At 39.6% G+C, this 22,431-nt stretch overlaps 1 protein-coding gene and 1 long non-coding RNA gene across 7 annotated transcripts in view; one reads left to right on the forward strand and one right to left on the reverse strand.

Moving 5' to 3' along the window:
- Nucleotides 1-22,431, forward strand: part of LOC113626891 (uncharacterized) — a 39,289-nt gene that overhangs the window by 14,151 nt on the left and 2,707 nt on the right. Inside the window, exons 2-3 of one of the 2 annotated variants that reach the window (XR_003435325.1) lie at nt 12,430-12,516; nt 12,651-18,164. This is a non-coding gene — a long non-coding RNA (uncharacterized LOC113626891). Of the gene's footprint in view, nt 1-12,429; nt 12,599-12,650; nt 18,165-22,431 lie in introns of those variants that run through there. The other variant, XR_003435324.1, reaches the window with a different exon arrangement.
- Nucleotides 1-22,431, reverse strand: part of SP100 (SP100 nuclear body protein) — an 85,189-nt gene that overhangs the window by 9,773 nt on the left and 52,985 nt on the right. For all 5 annotated transcript variants that reach the window (XM_027118844.1, XM_027118839.1, XM_027118829.1 and 2 more), the window contains 3 exons: nt 19,555-19,608; nt 3,557-3,661; nt 1,703-1,845 (listed from right to left, as the gene is read on the reverse strand). In XM_027118844.1, the coding sequence (XP_026974645.1) occupies nt 1,703-1,845; nt 3,557-3,661; nt 19,555-19,608 (302 nt within the window). The remainder of the gene's footprint in view (nt 1-1,702; nt 1,846-3,556; nt 3,662-19,554; nt 19,609-22,431) is intronic.

The following is a 22,431-nucleotide window of genomic DNA, read 5'->3' on the forward strand; positions in this document are numbered from 1 at the left end:
CACTCTACCCTCTTATCCATCTTGCATTCCTTGATCAGATTCATACCTCTAAAACACTCTTTCAACTTTGTCAGTCCCTAACCCAAACCTCCAACAATTCCTCCATGATTAAATGAAGGGTTCAGCCTCCTTTCTGGGGCCGCAGGACCTCCACAATCAGCCCAGCTCATGTATTGAGTCTTATAACCCACAACTTCTTGACACTCCTGGGGAGGATTTTCATGCCATCCTTTCTATATAGAATTCCTCATTATGACATTTTTGCTTGTCAGAACTATTCTTCTTTTAAGACCCAGCTCAGTGCAAACTGTTCCATGAAACTGTCCTCAACCTCAAAGACAGAAATGAACTTCCCTCCCCTAAGCTTCTGCATCTCTTCCTGCCAGAGAATCTCATTATGGCATCTATGAGCTGTGCAATCCTATGTTTATAAACGTGCAGCCTTCCTCCTGGTTAGGGGCTGGGGGCCACACCTTACAGTCCCTGTGGCTTTAGATGTATTCAATAAATATTTGCTCATCATTAGAGTGGCACAAGGAAGGACCATCTGGGGCACATGACAGAGTCAGAAGGCATGGGTTCATCTGTGACAGAGACCCGGCCCGTTTTGTCCACATCAGGGGGCCGAGATGAGAACCAAAGGGATATTTTTTTTTTTGCGGTACGCGGGCCTCTCACTGTTGTGGCCTCTCCCGTTGCGGAGCACAGGCTCCGGACGCGCAGGCTCAGCGGCCATGGCTCATGGGCCCAGCCGTTCCGCGGCATGTGGGATCTTCCCGGACCGGGGCACGAACCCGCGCCCCTGCATCGGCAGGCAGACTCTCAACCACTGCGCCACCAGGGAAGCCCCAAAGAGATATTTTTAAATTCATTTAAAAATATTATTTTTCAAGAATGAATTTCAGGTGGCTATCCAGAAAACACTCATTCTGATATATTATTTTCAGACACATAGTTCTATTATTGTTACTTTCAACATTGGCCCCCTCCAAAAGTCTAAGACCCTCCCACGCCAAATTTAGTTTACTTTCCTGTGACCAAATTACCCAGTGGCAATTATTAGTGGCAGTGCCAAGGCCATAATTTACTGTCCTACCTTCAACAGTGTAAGAGTTTGAATACTATTCAGCCATAAAAAAGAACAAAATGTTGTCATTTGCAGCAACATGGATGGACTTGGAGGGCATTACATTAAGTGAAATATGTCAGATGGAGAAAGACAAATATTGTACGATATCACTTATATGTGGAATGTAAAAAATATAACAAACTAGTGAATATAACATAAAAGAAGCTGACTCATAGAGAACAAACTAGTGGTTACCAGTGCGGAGGGGGGGAGAGGCAACATAGAGGTGGGGGAGTGGAGGTATAAACTATTGGGTGTAGGATAGTCTCAAGGATGTATTGTACAACATACAGCCAATATTTTGTAATAACTGTTAACTGTAAGTGGAAAGTAGCCTTTAAAAATTGTATAAAAATTAAAAAAAATTTTTTAAGTGTAAGAGTTTATGCACTTAGAGGATTAAGCTGTAATGTAAGCCAGCAAATATAACAGCCACATGGAATGTTAGTGATAATGTGCGCATGTGACCCAGGCAAGGGGCGTCATGATGGTTTTCTGGAAATTCTGCTAAAGCTGGAAGTTGATGACTTGTGGCACTAAATCCTTGATTGTAGCACTTTGTCACTAGAATACCTGAATCAAGGTTTTCAGGGGCCATCCCCCGCAGCGCACACTCTGCTTCCAGTTCTTGGACGCTCCGTGGTTTCCTTCAATTTCAAATTCCCTGAGGGTGAACCAATTTCCATGTGCATCCCGTATACACTTCTCCGAGGTGCCTGTGAGACCAAGACAAGCTGAGCTCCCTTTGTGGCCAGGGTGTGCCCCCAACTGTGAATACCCCAGAACCTGACCTCCCGCCACGTGAATCTGGGCTACTCGTTTTGGGTTCATAATCTACAGCAGGATAGCTGAGTCCCCTCTCTGGGGCTCTACAGCCGTCCGAAAGGGGAGGGCAGGAGCAGACTTCCTGCCCTGTGTGCATACTCTGACCCTCATGCAATGAGAAGGACAGTGATTACTACCAACATTTACTTTAAAAAAATATTTCACTATATTCAAAAGAGAAAAAAATGGAGGACTCTGAAGAATAGGCAAGATTCTTTCCCTTCCCTTCTCTGAGACCCGGGATAGAGCCAGGCTGAGTTTCTGAGGCAGCAGATGAGGTCACACATGGGGCAGTGTGGCAACTGTCACCACAGCCATGTCTGCCTTGTCCTGTACAAAAGTTGATCAGCCAGTGAATGGCAATCAATTATTGCAATAATATTTTGGGCTCATAGCTATTTTTTGTTAAAAGCAATTGTAGAAATGTTATCAAGTGGGAAAAGTTAAATTATATATATGCTATACAATCATGGGGAAAGCATTTATACTTCTCGGTACCTAAAGCACCATATTTTGGGAGGAGGGAATCAATTATGGTAGATGAACATTTGTACTGTACTTTAACAGTTGTAATTTGCAAACTTTTCTGTTATCTTGTTTTTTTCTCATAATAATATGGTGAGGAAAGTTTTATTATTATTTCCATTTTGTAGAGGACAGTTCAGGATGAGAGAGACTTAGTAACTTGGCCCATACAAAATAGACACTCTTGGTACAGCTGAAACTCGAATCCCGGTCTTCTTAAATCTTGTGCTTCTCCCAGTTAGCACAAGGCCATACAGATGTTATGGGGAATGTGGCTGTGAAGGTTGCTGTCGGATTTCTCAAATGTGTACATCTTCCATTCTGTTATTGAAGCACTTGCCCCTGTATTGGGTGCTGGATGGGCACCTGTGGACCTTTTCCTTGGGGGAAAGTGGAGATGGCCTGGTGGGCTAATGGTTATTAATTTTAAAAGAGTGGGAATGCCATCTTTCCTCCAGCCTATCTGGGATGCTGTGTGGAAAAGAGCTAACAGAACAGAACGGAGGCTGCTTTCTTTAGAAAGTCTGCTTGCAAGGTTGGCACTTGGCTGGTATCTGGGAACTTGGATTTGGGGAGGGGTCTCACCACTCCCAGAACTGAAGAGTAGCTCACTGTGCCATAACTGTTTATACAAACAGTATGGTTTATGTGAACACCTGCCTTCCGTCTGGGAGTTTGGAATTCTGGCATGTGCTAGGCAGGGGGTACTTATGTAACTAACCCCTGATAAAAACCCTGGACTCTCAGGCTCAGGGCAGCTTCCCTGGCAGACAACATTTTACATGTGTTGTTACAATTCATTGCTGGTGAATTAAGTGTGTCCTGGTGACCCGACTGGGAGAAGACTCTTGGAAACTGACACCTGTACCATGGGCCTTTTCCCTTTGCTGATTTTGCTTTGTATCCTTTCAATTTATTAAATCACAGCCATGAGTTCAACTATATGCTGAGTCCTTTCAGTCCTCCTGGTGAGGCACCAAACCTAGAGACCCCCAATACAGGTGTCTACCCCCTGTATAATATAGTATTCACATGGGAGTTTTCCAGTTGAAAAGTTTAGAAGACCACGAAGCCCACCTTTTTCCATTTTCTTCTTGTATAAAATCCCCTTCGCCTCACCACAAGTCACAGGAAGTTCAGGAAGCCGAAAATCCATATTTGTTTCTTTGGGAATTCTTGGACCTGCAAGGAAGCATTGGTTTCTTCATTCCACCTTGCTCTAAAACTGTGTACCGTCTCTCCTCACCCATCTTGAGATCCTTCTTTATAACTTAAAATGTAATGGAAGGATTTCCCCCATGAATTAGGTACATTTCTAGGCAGATTAGGTACATAAAGATAACGTCACCCTCCACCACCATCCTCTAAAATCCTACATACAAACCTCTTGTGGAAGGATCTGATTCCCAAGCTTGCTGGCCCCAACTACCTATTGCATGATAATTTTCCTCCTGCTGATTTGAAGGAAGATTTATAGTCATATTATTGCTTTGAAGTTATGCAGATGGAGAAAAAACCCTCAACTTTTAATTTTTTCTCCCCATTTGAGGGCTCACCTGGGGAAAAAAGGAAGATTGCAATGGGACCCCCAGCAGGGGCAGTGTCTGTCTTCCCACCTTGCTCTCTGTTTCACTTCTCTCTCATGTGAGCTTTCTCTGTGGCTAGAAGGTAGTTTGCTCTAGAAGAAACTGCACATTGCTCAGGGAGAGGGTTTCTGTACATCCTTGGGTGAGGGTGCTGGCATCTAATTCCTCTGAAGCAGGTGTTGAAAGTCTTAGAAAGAATGTCAGTAGCAGGAGCACCTTCTCTTGCCCTTCTGACCAACATTGAGGAGGATCCTTTAGACAGGTCTGGGGGCTTCTCTCTGGATGGGGAGGGTAGGCTGTCAAGAGCCCTTCCAGCGTCAGTTCTATTAGAGCTGGGGTGGGTGTAGGGGGCCATTCAGTCTAATTCACCTGCCAGCCACCAATTTACAGAGGAGGAAATTGAAGCAAGAAAGAACAGTGGACAAGCCAAAGTTACACAGTCAAAGGAATTTTAGGAATTAGGACATAGGTCTTGTGTTACCACCCAGAGTCCCCCTTGGTGGGGAGCCTATGGCTCTCTACATGGGCAAGACAAGGGCGAGAGAAATATGCGAGTCATACCTTTTATATATTTTTCTTTGTATTTCCCTCCTCAAAAGTTATCAGTGCAGTGAGAGGAGCCCTGCTGAGGCCCAAGGAGGCCTGGGGCTCTCTCGCAGATCTTCTGACTAATCAATGGAGTGCGTGTTATCACCATCCTGTCATGTGGTCGAAATTGACCAAGACCAAGGACTTATCCTAACGTTTGCTATCAGCTCTGTAAGCCAATTAAGAAAATGTATTGATCACTAAAAATATGGATTATAAAATAAAAATTTAGATGTTTAATTATTAAAATTGCATTAATCACTTATTTTTACCTCTTTTTCTGCCTCTTTTCAAAGGCCCAGTGTTGATTGTTTTTCTCCCCAAGGAAGTAGAAAAGTAACATAAATGTCTCTTTTTATAACATTGCATTGCAAATAGTAGTGTTTTGCAAAAATACCATTCAAATGTCACTTTTTAGGAGTTTACCTAGTACTTCAAGAAAAATATCAAATGCTTAGATCAGGAGTTAGGAACTTTCTCTGTAAAGGGCCAGATAGTAAATATTTAAGGTATTGTGGACCACAATCTCCTTTGTGACTACTCAACTCTACTGTTTTATTGTAAAAGCATCCATAGACAATTCATAAATGGAAAGATGTGACTGTGGCTACGTTCTGATAAAAAATTATTTACAAAACAATTCATGGGGCTTCCCTGGTGGCGCAGTGGCTGAGAGTCCGCCTGCTGATGCAGGGGACACGGGTTCGTGCCCCGGTCCGGGAAGATCCCACGTGCCGCGGAGTGGCTGGGCCCGTGAGCCATGGCCGCTGAGCCTGCGCGTCTGGAGCCTGTGCTCCGCAACGGGAGAGGCCACAACAGTGAGAGGCCCGTGTACCGCAAAAAAAAAACAATTCATGGGTTGAATTTGCCCTGTGGGCCATAGTTTGCGGAACTCTGGTCTAGACTTGGTTAGTTACAAAGATGATGTTTAACTGAGATATATCCTATATTTCTTTTACTCCAAGTCGTTCCAAATAAAACTGAAACCGTGTTTTATGTGTTTCCCAAGCAACAGAGCAGCAAGGTGAGAAGAGTAATGAAGTTGTACATCTTTTGAGTCCTTGTTGTGTGCCAGGAACTATCCTTAGACCTTGCCTCTATTAATTTACTTTATCCTTAGAGCAAATTTAGTCAAATTAGGGACTTAGTCAAATAGGGACTAATACTATCCTTATCTTACAGATGAGGAAATTGATATGCACAGATATAAATGCAAATTAACTAAAAGCATCGAAGATTTACTTTGATAAAGAGGCAGAGACAAAAGGCAGTAATGTTAGGTCTCAAGGGGGCCTTCATGCTCAACTCTATAGGTCAGATAGCTGCTGTAAACCTAAACTTGAAAGATTTTTGTATCAAAAATGGTCTCAAAAATGAGCAAGGACTTAAAAACTAGCCCAATGGCTCAATGAAGGGGAGCTTATAAAATTGATGACCAAGTTCCAAAAGTTGTAGGGTTAGAGATGGCACAAAAGGTTGACTTAAGAGATGTTTCAGAAAAATGTAGTTTCTGATTTAATTGTTGATTTTGTCCAAAAAGGTTAATCATGTCCATGTTCATGTTCAGGTCTGCCATCATTCAAATGTGTCTGAATGTTGGAAGTCAGGGATGCTTTCTTGCTAAAGGTCTGTGCCCATCATTCTGTTCCCATGGCTGGAATCCTGGGGTGTTAATTTGGGTAATGCAGGTCCCAGGAGAAAATCCCCTCCAGAAAGTCAATCATGACTAATCTTTCCTTTAAGCAGATTATGACCAGATGCGGCTGGAAAGGAATATTTCCTTCAACCAAACACAAAAAGCCTTCAGGTTGATGATGTTATCTCATATTCTGGGACTTTGCCATAACAATTACTCAAGTTTAAAAAAAAAATCTCACCAAAATAAAAATGGCCCCATGAGACATTTATTAATTATTTTCATCCCAAGAGAAATCACACCCCAAGATCAACATGTTCTACCTTACAAAATGTTATCCTTAGGAAGTTATTCAAAGTATTAGGGAGGTACACTGAGGAGAGATTACTAAACCTGTATAAGAGAATCATAAGCATGGCTATGATCTTGAAGACCTAAGAGGAACAAGTGAATGGGGAACAATGTAGACCTGAAAGTAGATGAAGCTTTCTTTAAAAATTGCTCTAGATGGACTGGTTTCAAAGAACATTACAGTACCAAATATGGTAGTTAGTAGTTGCCAGGTATAAAAGGTTATCCACACAGGTGTGGGTCTTGGTGAAACAGTCCTCTCCGGTCCTCTTCAGCACTGATGCTGAAGTGGGAAAAGGCCAGTTCTGATTCTCTCTCTCTCTTTTCCTGCAAGAATCAAGCCCCACTGTCCCACAAGAAGACACTTGTGTTCTCTTGGCTTTCTCCTTGCTCTCCTTTCCTATGCAGTGATGAAATTGAAATCCCAGCTCTAATTATAACTTGAGTCTGTCCAACAGTAGCCCTAATTGGCAAATGTGCATTCTCTTGCTCTCAGTTTCTCTCTGCTTAAATATTTCTGGGACTAGTTGGTGAGTTAGACTACTATTTCATCAAAGCCTGTTGAGGACAAACAACTTCATGGCAAACAAACAGAAACTCGTTGTACACCAGCTCAGTTCTCAGAAATTTGGTCTGGAGACCAGATCATATGAACAAAGTGCTGCTAAACTTTACAGGGGTTATTTGTGTGTTAGCGAGCTCCAGCACTTTATTATCTTAGATCCAGAAAGTAAAATGCCTGGACAAAGTAGGATTTAATTATTCTTGGGTCTACCATCTTAATAAACAACTACTAATGCTATACTAAAACTCTACATTAACTCTTACAAATAATAATGTGGTCAGAAAAATTAAAAGTCATTTAAAAATAATTTTCTTAATAGTTGGAACTAATCTTTATGGGCAAAATAGTATATCAGGATGTTTAGGTGATCTTTTGGTTGCCTCAGAGTATCAGAGAGTCTGCAGTGTGTAAGAACAATAGAATATAGGAGCCCAGTATGCCTAGATCCTAAAGCAAGTGTTAGTCTAGCCCTGTTGCACAGACCATGGTAAGCGATAGTGAGGCTGGTTCTGCCGGAACAGGCCTTCCCCACCTCCAGGTCTTGTGAAAGAGGCTACATTTCTTTCAAGAGAATTGTCAGACACCTCCCCTCAAGCCAAGACAAAATATGTTAAAGGATCCACACAGGAGATGGACCTCAGTCCTTGGGACATCAGGGAAGGAGAGATTATCAGACTCATCCTTGCCAATATAAAGGTGAACATCATGGCTAGTGTGTTCTGTGGTGGGAGAAGGGCTGAGCCAGGAGTCAGCAAGGGAATCAATGAAGAAGCATGATTCCCTTGGCCTGGTGGGGTGGCCCTGTGGATGGGAGTTGAACTGGGTATTTTTGAGAGATACTCTTCCCAAAAGAACCACATAGGGCAACGAGGTAGCTGCTGCAAGGGTGCTAACCTTCCAGAAGGACCATCCAATGTCTTCATTCCCAAGCAAGTTGGCCACCACTCACTACTGACAGGTGGTAAAATATATTGCTTCTGCTCTTCTAGTGGGAAATTTCTAGCCAAATTTGTTTTTCCAGACAAAAAGTTTTAGATTGTAATTTGTCTATAATTTGACAAATTTGTAGGTATGATTCAAGGACTAGCTGAGCCGTGAACAGGATCACAATGGGGCAGCCTAGCAGGAGATGGGGTCTGTCTTATTTGTTTGCCTCACTTCTCCTTCACAGCAGCTTTCTCCTGGCTGGAAGGGAAGCTCAGGGGAGTTCTACTGTCTTCTGAAAATTGCTCAGGGCGGAAGGAGGGTCTACCTCTACATGGGGGGGGGGGGGGGGGGGGGCGGGGAACTCAGAGTCTGACTCCACAGAAAGGAGTCTTAAGATGAACTTGAGAATGATTAGCTGTTGTTCCTGCCCTTCCAGCCAGTGATGTTAGGAATCCATTAAAGATTTGGGGAATCCATTAAAGACACTCCTTGGGCTCCCTGTTCTTGATGCCGATGAGAGAGCTGTCCATGGTCCTTACCAAGTCCAGTGGTAGATCTACAGAATGTGAAGCTGTATATGAAGCTGGGATGGGCCTTGATGGGCAGTCAGTCTCTTTATTATCATTTCACTTTACAGAGGAGTAAACTGAGGCAGAAGAGGCAAAGTGACAGACCCAAGTTTACAGGACTACCTCAGGGTGGTGGGACATGAGGCAGGACATCTTTATCACTTGTGAGTTACACAGTGTTTTATGGCTACTACTATTTCCAGCCTCAAAAGTTACCAGTTCAGCAGAGGCAGCACTTCAGTGGCCCTTGGGTCCTGGGTTTTGGCTGTGGATTCATCGTCATGTTGCTTGTTTGAGATATCATATTTCTCTCCCTGTCATGTTTTAGAAGCTGACTAAATCTGATATATTTCTCAACAGTTAGTAGCTACAGAAAGTAATTAGAGAAACAGGTCTATTAACAAAAGCATAGAATAAAGCATGAGAATTTAGATGTTCAGTTAGTAAATTTTATTTGTGTATTTATTTCTTCTTGGTTTGCCTCTTTTCTTTGGGGCTCTGTTACTCAGAATTTCGATTCTATGTCTACCCCTCTTTCTGAGAAAAATATAAAACAGATACTGCTGAAAAGTTGCATGGTATATAATAGTGCTTTTCAAAAATTCCATTTTACTTTAAATTTTCAAAAGTTTACTGCATAAAGAAAAAATATTAACCCATAGTCTTGCACCTACTAAGCCTTTGATGGTTAACCTGGGTTCATCCTAGATTTCATTTTATTTGCCCTCACATTAAGAAAAATTCATTTATATCCACATTAATAAAAAAGAATTTAAGACAGAGTTTTATTCCTTATATCTCAAGGAACACTGTGAGAATAATAATAATGAGAGCTAACAGTTGTTAAGTGCTTATTATATGCTAGACATGAACACAAGACCCTTACTTCTACTACTTTATTTTAGGGATTTTTACTATCCCCACTACCAATGAAGAAACTGAAGCATCCTGAAATTAAAAAATTAAGTGAAGCAATGCAGATTTCCTTTGGTTGAGAGGCAGAATCAATGGCAGTAACACAAGACTTTGGATTGTCTAGGGAGATGTGATGGTGAGCTACACAGATAAAACATAGGCCATCATCTTAGCCCTAAATGAAGGCTTTTAGGCTGAAAATATCATGAAAGTGACCAAAGACCTTGTTCACATGGGTTTGGACAAAAAAATAGGATTTAAAGAACTAACCAAGAAAATATTGCCCAAGGGGAATTTGTAGAAATAGAACTTCAAGTCCTAGAAAACCTTAGGGTTATAGATATCAAAAAAGGGTTGATTGAAACGCTATGTCAGGGGAATATGCTCTCAGATTTAGGAGGTGTGGGTGGAAAGATGGTGGGGTTTGTGCAGGTGAATCTCCTGAGTGCCATGTTCAAACGTGTTGATCTCCAAAGCAGGGCCATAAAGTGCACACATTTCCTTTCCCCTTTCCTTTCCTTTCCTCTCTTCTCCTCTTCTTTGTTTTTCTTTCTTTCCTTCCCTCCTCCCCCTTTTCTCCCTTTCTTCCTTTCTTCTTTCTTTCCTTTCTTTCTTTCTTTGTTTCTTCGTTTCTGTTTTTTTTTGCAGTACGTGGGCCTCTCACTGTTGTGGCCTCTCCCATTGTGGAGCACAGGCTCTGGACGGGCAGGCTCAGCGGCCATGGCTCACGGGCCTAGCCACTCCGCGGCATGTGGGATCTTCCCGGACTGGGGCATGAACCCGTGTCCCTTGCATCGGCAGGTAGACTCTCAACCACTGCACCACCAGGGAAGCCCTCTTTCTTTCTTTCTTCTTTCTTTCTTTCTTTCTCTCTCTCTCTTTCTTTCTTTCTTCCTTCCATCCTTCCTTCCTTCCTTCCTTTCTCTCTCTCTCTCTCTCTCTCTCTCTCTCTTTCTTTCTTTCTTTTCTTTCAATGCCTGGACTACAATTTGGGCCTGTTCATAGATATCAACCATAGACATCTTAGACAAAAAAAAAAATATTTTCTTTCCCTCTCTATCTTTCTCTGGCACTGTTTGATTCACCTTTCATCAAACCTGTTGAGGCCAAATAAATTAAAGATACAAAAGTAGTCTAGTTCAGCTTACCAGAGTTCTCCTTATTGGTAGATTTGGGGTTTAAGACCTGCTAATTATTGTTCTTTGTGAATTTTCTTACTCAAATACCCCACAGGAAGTAGAGTGGCTGTTCTTGGATTTCCTATCCAAATACTATTTATTGACACCAGAGGCTTGCTATAGAAGTTAAGTGTTCCCCTCCCCTCAAGGCAAGTGAGAAGGCTTCAGTCTCAAGGTGATTAATCTGTGTCTCTAAGAGCTTGAAGGAGGCAGAGATGTTTAAAGACTCAAACCTGGAAAGTCTAGAGAGGGTGACTGCATTGGGAGCCAACCCCACATCCAGTGGTCATAGGACCATGAAGAGGCATGGTTCTCACGAGCCTCCCTGGGGAAGGGAGGGGCTCAGTTAGTTCCTGAGAGATACTGTATCCAGGAGGATCATTTGGATGAAAGAGGTGACCCCAGGAGGGGTGTGGACCTCCTAGAAGCTGGGAGACTAAGAAGGAAGTGGTAAGCCATCAGTTAGATTTCCTGCATCAGGGGACCTTCAGTTGAGAAAGTCTCTATAAAGACAGTGAATATCTGAAGAACCCACAAATATGGCTCATGAATCTGCCATTTCTGGGAGACATGAAGGATCTATTGTAAGAGGGCCATTCCTGCTCCTTACCACTTCCTTCTTTCCTTCCTCCTCAATTTGAATTAGCTAAAAGCACATACTGAATGGTGTTAGAGAGGAAGTGTGGATGAAAGAAGAGGCTGGCCTTATCCAACTTGCTCACTACAAAGTTGACAGTTTTAATATTATATCAGCTCAGTCTTTTAAATACTGAATGAGAATATCACTGCTGCTGAAAAGGATTAGCACAACTCTGGGGCTTATCTAAGACTTCATCCTGGGGCACAGTAAGAACTATTTGAGAGAACAGGTTTAACAAAGAAGTAAGTAGGAGAAAGAACCAACTGTGCTTAGACTACCCATGCCAACTGTTATAATAAATCAAGTATGGCAGTGAGATTTCACAAACTCTCAGAGAACAAAAGTCTTAGACTTGGGTAAATATAACCTGGGAAATAAACAAGGTGATAAAGATAAGTATGGAGAAAAAAATGATAGAGATGCTAAAAATATAAGTATATATTTATTTACACTTATTTATATTCTAAAATATATATAATATATAATAATAATATATTTAAATGTATATATGGTGTTAGAAATAATCAGCAGAAATGGAAACAAAATACATCTGACTATGTTTCAACTCCAGAAGGAAAATCTTGCCACCTCTACAGTGCTGTATAAACCCAACAGCAGTATTTTTTATGATGTGATGTAAAAGAATGAACAAAAGAAATAAAGTATACAAGAAAAACATTAGTAGAATGGGAGAGGGGTGGGAAAAAGAAGAGAGGTGAAGAAGAGGAAGAAAACAAAGAATGAGATAGAAATGAAAATTACAGAACTTAATTCAGAGAATGGAGGGTCACGTATCTGTACTGCACCAACACGGTGTGGTATGTGCTATTAGTTTGGTTTAAATAACTGTGTTTAGATCTGATGTGATACCAGGAGTCTGGCTTCTGCTTAATTGATTAAGTTCTCTCTTGTCTGTTTCTCCTCATTTGGTTGAGAGCTGCATTCGTCAGTTACAACAAACTTTTCTAACGCTTTCTCTCTTATTTCTCACTCAGGGATGGCTTGTCTCTGGCCACAAAGCTCTGTGTTGCATCCAAGTTCCAGCTCCTTTTATTGCCAAAGGGCCTCAAGCGACAACAAGGGTGGGTTTGAACCAATGGAGAGTCTGAATTTCCCTCTTAATTTGAGGAAATCAGTGACTTTGGATGAAAACATGGAGAACAAGTAAGCAGATTGCTATTTGTCACCCATAATCATCCTTTCTTTTCTTCCATAGGGATAGAGTTACAACCAGACCCTTGGCTGCCTGTCTAGAGATTATATTTCTTAGCCTCACCTCCCAGCTAGCTCTGGCCATGTGACTAAGGGTTCTCCAATAGGATGTGAGCAGAAGACTCTGGGCCTTTCCTTTAAAAGAAATAAATGGGTGATATCCCTGTCAAGAAAAGGCAGTAAACAAATCATTTGAATTCTTGAAGAAGAAAACCAAAATAACAGAAGAAATAATTGAAGATAAGTTCAAGAAAAAGTTTTCTGAAATTATTTAAAAAAATGAATATACATATCATAAGTACATGTATTTTCACTCTGTAGCAGAGAAAATTGGCTCCAGTCAACCCTGAAATATATTCCAGCAAACTTACCATACTTTAAAGAATTGAATGGGCAGCCTGGGCAAAACAAGTCATTTTCAAGGGAGAGGGATCTCGTTGGCTATAGAATTTTCCATAGCAACATTTAATGCCACAGAAAAAAAGTACAAGCAGTACAAAATACTTCTAGAAGTAAAGAGTGAGCAAATTATTTTCAGGTATAAATAATAAAAACAAATACTTTTGAATAGGGAAATTCTGGAAATACTGTTCCTATGAGTACTTGTTCCTTTGAGAAGACTACTAGAGGATCCACTTCAGCAAACCAAGACAGGACTGGAAAAATTTTGGCAAAAGGATTAAAATAAAAATGGAGATGAGGTGACAGGCCAGGGCATAAATGTATATGCCCTTACAATATAGAAATGATATAATATAAAGAAAAATTGGGAGGAAGGGACAAATATGGGTGGTAGGGCAAGGTCATAGTTTGTTCTACATCTAGGAGTCAAAGGGTATTATTTGGATAAATAAAGGATAAATATAAAGCACATTTAATAGCTAAGAGGTAAAAATAAAGGGAACATCATGGCCTAAATTGGGTGAGAGGGGAAAGAGAAATAGGATATACACTAATTTTATAAATCTCCTGGGTGGGAAATTAATGGGTTCTGTCTAAAGAGAGGACCAAAGGTATCACATAAAGGTAATTCTAAGAGTAATCACTATAACAAAAGTACAAACCTTTGTAAGTATCAGAAGTATATACTCCTAACCAATGGAAATATGGGAAATGAGCAGGGGCTCAACCATTCATTTCTTTTAAGGGAAAGACCCAAAAGAGGCTCACATTTTTTCTACTCAGATGCCATAGTCGCTTGGCAGGGCAGGGAAAGCTGGAAGGGTTAGTCTCAGCTAAGCAGTCATATACCCAGCTGTAACCACTACCACAAAAATGCAAACCTTCCTAAGTATCACAAGTACATACATGCACATAAATGCATTGAAGACAGAATGCAGAGTGTTGGCATTTTTAATATCTAAGACACTAGAACAAGATGAATCAACAATATAAATTAATATGACTTTCAAACACTTTGGTCCTAAAAATAAAAATAGATGGACTTAATTCACTTATTTAAATAAAATATTTTGAGATTAAATTACAAAGTAAACTCCAACTTTTAACCATATACAAAACACTCAAGTAAAAACATATTTTTAAATGTTGAAAATAAATGTATAGACAAAGGTATATTCAGCATACATCAACAAAAAGAAACCAGGAAGTCATTATCTGAATTTCAAAGAAAGTGTGATTCAGGCCAAAAAGTTTTAAGCAAGTAGAAAATACAGGAAATGCCATGAGAGGTAAAAACACTCTACTAGAAGATAATTTTATTGTTATGTCCCTCAGTCCACAGGTGATCAAGTGGACAAAATGAGGAGGCTATGAAAGACTCAAATAATATGTTTTAACAGGGTTGATATTATTGATACATATTCAACTCCATACCCAGAAAATAGAAGTAGAGAATGTACATTTTCTCCCACCCTCTCTTAAGTAACTCTTGGGTCAAAAAGTAAATATAAATCCAAATTGCAGGCTATCTGGCAAAAAAAATAATAAAATGTTGCCTATGAGAACAGATGTATTATTTAATTTAAAATAATTCTAGAAAGAATGAAAATATGTATACATACAGCCAATTTTCATTATTCACAGATTCCATATTTGTGAAGTCACCCACTCCCTAAAGTTTATTTGCACCCCCCAAATCAGTACTCAGGGCACTTTCATGGTCATTCATGGTGATGCACAGAGCAGTGAAAAATCTGAGTTGCTGGCCGCACCTGTTCCCAGATGAGGTTGAACAAGGCAATGCTCTGTCTCCTTGTTTCAGCTTATTCTGTAAACAAGTTTCCTTTTGCCGACTATTTAGTTCCATGTTTTTCTCACTTTTGTGTTTTCTGTTGGTGATTTTGCTGCTTAAAATGGCCCCCAAGCCTAGTGCTGAAGTGCTGTCTAGCGTTCCTAAGACAGTGATGTGACTTATGGAGAAAATCTGTGTGTTAGATAAGCTCCGATCAGGCATGAGTTATAGTGCTGTCAGCTGTGAGTTCAACATTGATGTATCAACGTATATATTAAATTAGGTGTCTTTAAACAGAAACACTCAGAAAACAAAGATATATATTTATTGGTTTACAAAAATGTGACCAGAGGCTCACAGGTACCAAACCCTGTATTTCTCCTGGGAGCAAAGTTACAAGATTAGCTATTTTTGTGTTTGGGGTGATTCATGAAACCTATATACCATGAAAAATGAGAACTGGCTGTATATGTATACACACGCACACACACAATTATTTTCAGAGTTCACCCACTTTTTTCATTGTTTTTTATTTCATTTATTATACTTTTCAATCTCAGAATTTCTATTTGGTTCTTTTAAAAAATATATATATATATAGTTTTGAAACTTGATGAATGAATGTGGGGTGGGGGTTAGGAAAAAGGGAGGAATCAAACACATCTTCTATACTTTTGGCTCAAGCAACTGAGTAGAATTAGTGCCATTTACTGAGATAAGGGTGAGCGGTGGTGGATGACAGGTTTGGAAGTGAAATAAAGGAATCTGTTTCATGTGTCAAATTTGAGACTCCAAGTGGAAGTTTGGAGTAAGAAGTTGAACTTACGACTTGGCAGTTCAATAGAGGCATCAAAGGAGGTGAAGTATAATTGGCAGTCATTAACATATTGATGGAATTTATAGCTACCAGACTGGATGTAGTCCCTAGGGATGAAATCTCTGGTACATGCCAACATGTAGACATCAGGAAGCCATGAAGGGACCATCACCACCAATAGAACCACCACTATTGAAACTATCATCAACATCACCAACAAATGACCAGGAAGGAGCTATTAGCAAGTAGGAGACCGTGATGCTCCAGAAGACAAGAGAGTGCATCAGGTTCTCGCAGCTTACTCACCTGAGCACAGTGATGCCAAGGCTTGCCAGGTGCTATGAAGCAAGAGGCAACCAATGACCTCCCAGTCAGAAAGACCATGATCAGGCCACCCTCCGATAAGCTGCACCAGCTCCATCCTCTTGACTGGAGAAACCAGCCTGTTAGGGACAGATCCCTTCAGGTCTAATGCCCAGGCTCCTGGGAAGATGTTTGCCTCCCCATGCACACTGCTCTCCACACCTGCTGCCTACGCCTGCCTCACCCATGAGGTCAGCAGAGCAGCTCATCTATGGTCAATCTGTATAGCCCTCTTGGGGGCCTGTGGTGTAGAGGCAGCCTCACCCTCACAATGAGATCTACAGAGAATCCTCATTAGCCAACAACATCGATTACTACATCACTCTCCATGACAAAGAACTAACTATGAAAAATTACCAACCTTCTAATTGTAGTTTGCTGACATTTCTTTATCCCTCCCTTTATTTTAATGTCTTTTTTTGGCTTTAAGTATACCATCATATATTTGGATTAAACTTTTCACAAACTGATAGAATTAATTTATTCATTTAAATTACTATCCAACACATTCTTGGATGCATCAATATGCAGAAGCTTAACTATTTCTAATGCAGACTCTCTTCTTACCTGCCACACAGCAGGAGGAAGGAATTCCTTTGATGCTAGGAACTTTAACCTGGGGCAAGGACAGACGGAGGAGGAAATCATTCCAAGTGTTTGGGGTATGACACTGGTCTAACCTTGTGGAATTAGTACTTTTCTGTTTCATCATGGTGGAAAAATACGGAGGTTCCCACGTTGCATTTAGCATGTAAGGTTGCTAGATTGTGGGGCTGTGTCAACAAGTATATGTGTCACTGGGAACCATTGTTGTGAACGGACCCTGGGCTATGTTGCAAATGAGACCCTTGACTCTTTGCCTCTGGGTGAAACTCAGAGTTTTTAAGAAAGGGAAGCTCTGGGTTCACTTCTTTCTTCTCTGGAAGCAGGGGTCACTGTGAATTATCCTGCCACATTATAGGACGAGCTATGGGAACTTCATATGCAACCAACAGAATTCTATCCAGTCTTTAGCATGAGCACAAGCTTGGCCAAAGTCTTTCAAAATCTTGGCCTCTCTGCTAAAGCCTTCTATACCTCTGTTTTGTGGGATATCCCAAATCTGGTTTTTCCTTCCATTATGCCAAATTCCCATGCTACACCAGTAATGATGCTCAGTTTTGAAGTCTGTTTGTATATCTTCACCCAAAATGGGTACCATGAAGGAAGACTGGGTTTTAGCAGTCATTAGTATAGATGTGGTCTGATTTTCCAGGAAAGAGAAGTTGTAGAAGTTTGAGAGTGTGAAATGGGTAAATCGAGCCGTGAAAATTGAAGTGGGATGAGGCTCATAGGATGAGGTCTGGTAAATAGAACGCGTATAAAGAAGAGTCCTCAGTATTTGGAGATCAAAGAAAAACTGTATAAAGTATTTTAATGATACTGGTAATAATATTTAGCCTATAAGTAGTAATGCTTATTAAATATAAGATATAGTTTTAAAAAAATATTGTAAACATCCTCACGTAAATGCTGAACAAATCATTCACATTATGTATTTAGGTGAAGGCGAGAAAGGAAATTTGAAAAGAAATGATAAAGATCACAAGCTGATTCAGATTTAGCAACAAGATGGGAGGCTGAAGTAGAAAAATTTATATACATCTTATTTTACTATTTTTAAAATACTTTCCAGGTCCTTTTTTCTCTATTTCTGCCAACACAATCCAACTCTATGGGCCTGCATTTCTTACAAGGCTAACTAATCAAATTCCAGAGACCAGATTTTTAAAATGTAAGTCTTCATAACTAACAGAATTACAGAAAAAGGAGGGAAAGTCCCCTCAAACCATAGCTGTAGAAGGAGAGAGAGCAGTCTGTACCACAAAACTAACATAAAGAATTGATTTGACAGTATTAAATTGAGAAATTTCATAAGAAGATAAGTCTTGTAAAATATGGAGATGTGTCTGTTTGTAACCATTACCAATTTGTTCTGTTCTCTGTAATATAAACTTGTCCTTGAAAGAGTTATTTGAAGGGGTCTTGTGATAACCCCCTCATTTGAAATTATTGCCACTTTTTATGGAGACAATTTCTTCAGAAACTTAATTCTGATTGATTGTCTTGATCATTTGGGGGCCTGGCCATAATATTTTAAGTGACATTTGGATCCTTAAACTATACAGATGCTTGTAAGATTTTATATTGAATCAGAAGAAGATCCTTGGCATTCTGATTTCCTCATATGCAAATGGATAATAAAATGACCATAGATTTCCTATTTAAATAAAGATTTTGAGAGTCTTGTCTCACTTAAATTTATTCCAGCTATTTTGTAATGGGAAAAAAAGATATTCATAGAGAGAAACAAATGGCTTCGGCATATAAATTTTTTTAAGGTGTATGAAAATTCTTAGTAGAAGAACATTAAATAAGATGTGAATAAATGGGTATAAGTCTTTGTTCTCCCCAAATTAATCTGCAACTTCAACATATTTCTAATTAGAACTTCCAATGAACTTGGGAAGGGAGTGGAGGAATCTTCTTGAGTTAATTTTAAAATTCACCCCCAGTGAATCATCAGTCTGGTGCTATTTCTGAGCTCTCCTTTATCTTTTGCAATTTTCTTGTAAAAGAAAAACTAATATATAGACAAGCGAAGACACTGTGTGATCAAAGTGGTGATTGAAATCATAATGTAATAGTGTAAGGAATATTTTTAAAATTCTCACCTCACATACACACAAATAGGCAAAACTCACAGGGTTTTGGATGTAAATATTAAAAATGATAAGGTACTTCAAATATTCTAGAATCAAATATAGAGCAATATTTTTAAAATCTTCAGCTAGAAGCTGTTGTAAATATGATAGGAAACCAAAGAACTAGAGAGAAAAAAGCTAACAAATTTGATTCCTAAAAATGTATAACTTCTCTAGGACAAAATATTCTATTAACAAACCTAAAAGAAAAACAACAAATGGGACAAAATGTTAGGAACATATAGAATCAAGATTTAATGTACATGTATATCATATAAAGATTTCTATATTCATTCAGCTTGGTAAGAAAAATACAAATACCACAACATGACTGAGCATTCTATGAAGAAGAAAAACCAATGACCAATAACAAATGGAAAATACTCAACCACACTAAAAATGAAAATAGTACATGTTAAAGCATCCCTTAAAAAGAATTTGTAGTTCAATTTAAAATGTTAAATATTTTAATTTTCTAGGTATGATATAATAATTTTAAGAGGGAAAGTATGCATAGAATTATCCTATTTAGATAAATAAAACTACATTGCAAAATGTGTTAACACATGCATAGAAAAATTCTGGAAAGATATATAACAGTGTTTATAAGAAACATTTTAAAATCAGCATAAAAAGCAATGTGAAGATATGAGCATTTTGAAAAAATAGTTACTTTAAAAGGCACTAATTTTTTGTCTTATTAAAGGTATAGAAAATAATAATAAACTTTAGCATTAAAAAATAGTTGGTTTGTAACATGAAAATCGAGTAAATTCTTATGCACTCTTACTTCTTTTCTCACTGTGTTTTCCCGAAGTAGAATTGCTTCCAATATCCGTGGTATCTAGAAAGTAACAGGTGGTGGTCAGAAACTAAAAATTTTGAAACTGTAAAAAACTGTAAAACTTCGAAAACTCTCTTCACTACTTATGTGCATCAGTTTCCTCATTTATGAAACAGGGATAACAACAGTTATGCTGTTCAGGTTTTTAATTTCTTATGAAGATTAAATGAGATCTTAGTTGCAAAAGCTAATGAGAAATCACTGTATAAATCAGTAACATGCCAGAGAGCATCCTTCAAAACTATATGGTGAGTTCATGAATAGTTGTCTGAGGTCTTTTATTCCTGTCAGGGCAAAGGACCGTTTATTTGTCTTTTGAGGCCTTTCCAAGGTTTTGACAAAGTGACACTATTATCTACCAGCAGAAGAGCACTTTTATTTCTTTGCTCTACGGTACTGCCATTTTTACCAGTGTATTCTAACGACATCATCCATGTATAATCAACAGGACCCATTCTGTTAAACAGAATTCTTTTCTCCCTGCAGTTCCCCAATGGGTCAGTTCAAGCAAATGAAGAGGGGAATGGGATTCTGACATAGACTGGATGTACTCCTTGTCAAAGTACGTTTAGAGTCAAGTGCATCAGGAACTGGAGCTCTGATTTCAGACTCCTGAAATGCTGCAGCACAGGCCCTGTGACCTTCACCTTCCATAACTGGCCCGCCCCCTGTTGTGAGCTGGTAGGAGTTCTCCTTGAACACTGATCACTTACCACAGCTCCCCCAGGGTCTGTGGTGTCTGCTGAACCACCTCTACCCTGACCTTGGGTGTCCTTACCCATCATGTCAATGCTTGGCTACTTTCAGTCCTTGCTTCTTGGCTTCTAGACACACTTTTTGAAAAACACATGACACGGGAACATTTCTCAAGTCCTTGGAGCTCTGTTCCTAAGTTATGATTTGTAAAGAATTTTCATTTGCACCCCGCCCCTCACTTCTGACCAGCCACCTTTCACGGACTCCTACATCACAGGGTGACTCTACCTCTGAGGTCGCTTTCTCTTTTGTTGCTTCTCACTGTCCTTGTCCCTTCCTTTTAATCTGCCTTTTCTCTTTTCCTCTTTGCCCAAAATATGTATCTTTGTTTTACTATTTTTTCTTTATATGCTTTTCCCATCCATCCATTAATGATGTTTTTATATACATTTGTACTTACTTTTATGTAACATTATTCTTTTCCAGAAATATTATTTATTACATTTATATGTATATACATAATTCAATTATTAAAATAATTTTTATAGATATTCTCATATAAATACTATAAGAAACTAATTTTTACCAGACAAATTCCAAATGTTGGAATACAGAAAGTGGACTTTTTTTCTATTCACTCAACAAGTGTGCTGAGCATCTTTCATGTACCAGGTGCTGAGGTGAGTGATGATGATGCATGAAGAGTGAATGCTTGTCAATCTTATGAGCAACCAGGGGACTGACACTTGATGAGTGAGTACATTGAAACATGGAGAATGTTAGGACACAGATTGTACAGGATACTCTGGGGATGCAGAAGGCAGGAGGAACTCGCAGAGTTTGAGCTGAGGGACCTCTTCTGGAGGAGGTATCATGGAAGCAGTAGTTAACCAGATTAGGAAGAAAGGTGACTAAGATGATAGTCCCACATGGATGGAGAAGCACGTGCAAAGGTCTGGATTCAGCAAATACAAGTAACCAAAAGGAGTTTAGTATGTCTGAACATAGAGTGAGAGAATGAGAGGGAATGGTGGGAATGGAGAAAGAAGCAGGAGCCTCAGGTGTGGAGCTTTGGAGATCACATGAAGAAGAATTAAATTATTCCTAAAGAAAATTAAGTGATATTTGGCTATTATGTAGGAAATCAGCATGAACATAATTGCATTTTTGAAAGAACAATTTAGCTAAATCACTTAGAATGTGTTTGGTGGGAACAGTATGAGAAGGAGGACAAATAAGGAGCCTGTAGACCTAGTTCAAGTGAGAAGTGATATAGATATGGACGAGAGTGCTGGCATGGAGATGGAAATAAATGGACAGGGTGGAGACATATAAAAGGAATAATTGATAGAGTTAGGTGACAGATAGGGTACATCAATTGAGGAGATGGCTGTGTCATGGATGACTCTGAGAATTTCAACTTGAAAGAATGAGTCAGTTAATAAGTGGTTTAGAGATAGCAAACACTGGAGGAGTAGATGCTTTCTTTAGGGGGCAAGATGATGTGCTCAGTTTTAAAAGTGTTGAGTCTGAGAGACATGTAAGTGGAGAAGTCTAGAACCTTCAGGACCTTAGCCAGAGGCCTTTCTGACACTTGGATAATTGAGTTTGGAAGCTTAGAAGGCAGAGCTGGGCTGGAAATGTGTGTTTAGGAACCATTAGATTGTAGATGGTGATTGAAACCCTAAGAGTACATGAAACCCCTTTGGTGAGGTACCTTGTAATCTGGGTGAGTTACAGGAGCCACTTTGATACCTGGGGACACCTTACCCTGAAAACTCACTGCTAGTGTGAACCACCCCTTGTGCCAATGTTGCTTTTGTCTCATGGTCATCTCAGATCCCACAATTTCTCCATCTCTCTCCTTTCTTTCTTTTACACTGCCCTTTTCTCTCTCTACCACTTTTCTCTCATCTTTTAACCCTTTATCTATGCAGTTATCTCTGTGTCTCGTCTTTATTCCTCTCCATTGATTGCTTCCTGTATGTATCTCATTTTGTCTAGTTTTTTATGCTTCTGTCTCTGGATCTAGTTTTACCGTTGAAGACTCCTCTTTATATTGTCACATCACTTTCTGTTTCCTCTTTGCTTCAGTTTGTTTCTCTTAATCTTATCTTGATCTTTTGG

The sequence above is a fragment of the Aethalodelphis obliquidens genome, unplaced genomic scaffold (assembly GCF_003676395.1).
Source record: "Aethalodelphis obliquidens isolate GAN/ISIS:26980383/991018 unplaced genomic scaffold, ASM367639v1 scaffold2, whole genome shotgun sequence".
NCBI classification, from domain to species: domain Eukaryota; kingdom Metazoa; phylum Chordata; class Mammalia; order Artiodactyla; family Delphinidae; genus Aethalodelphis; species Aethalodelphis obliquidens.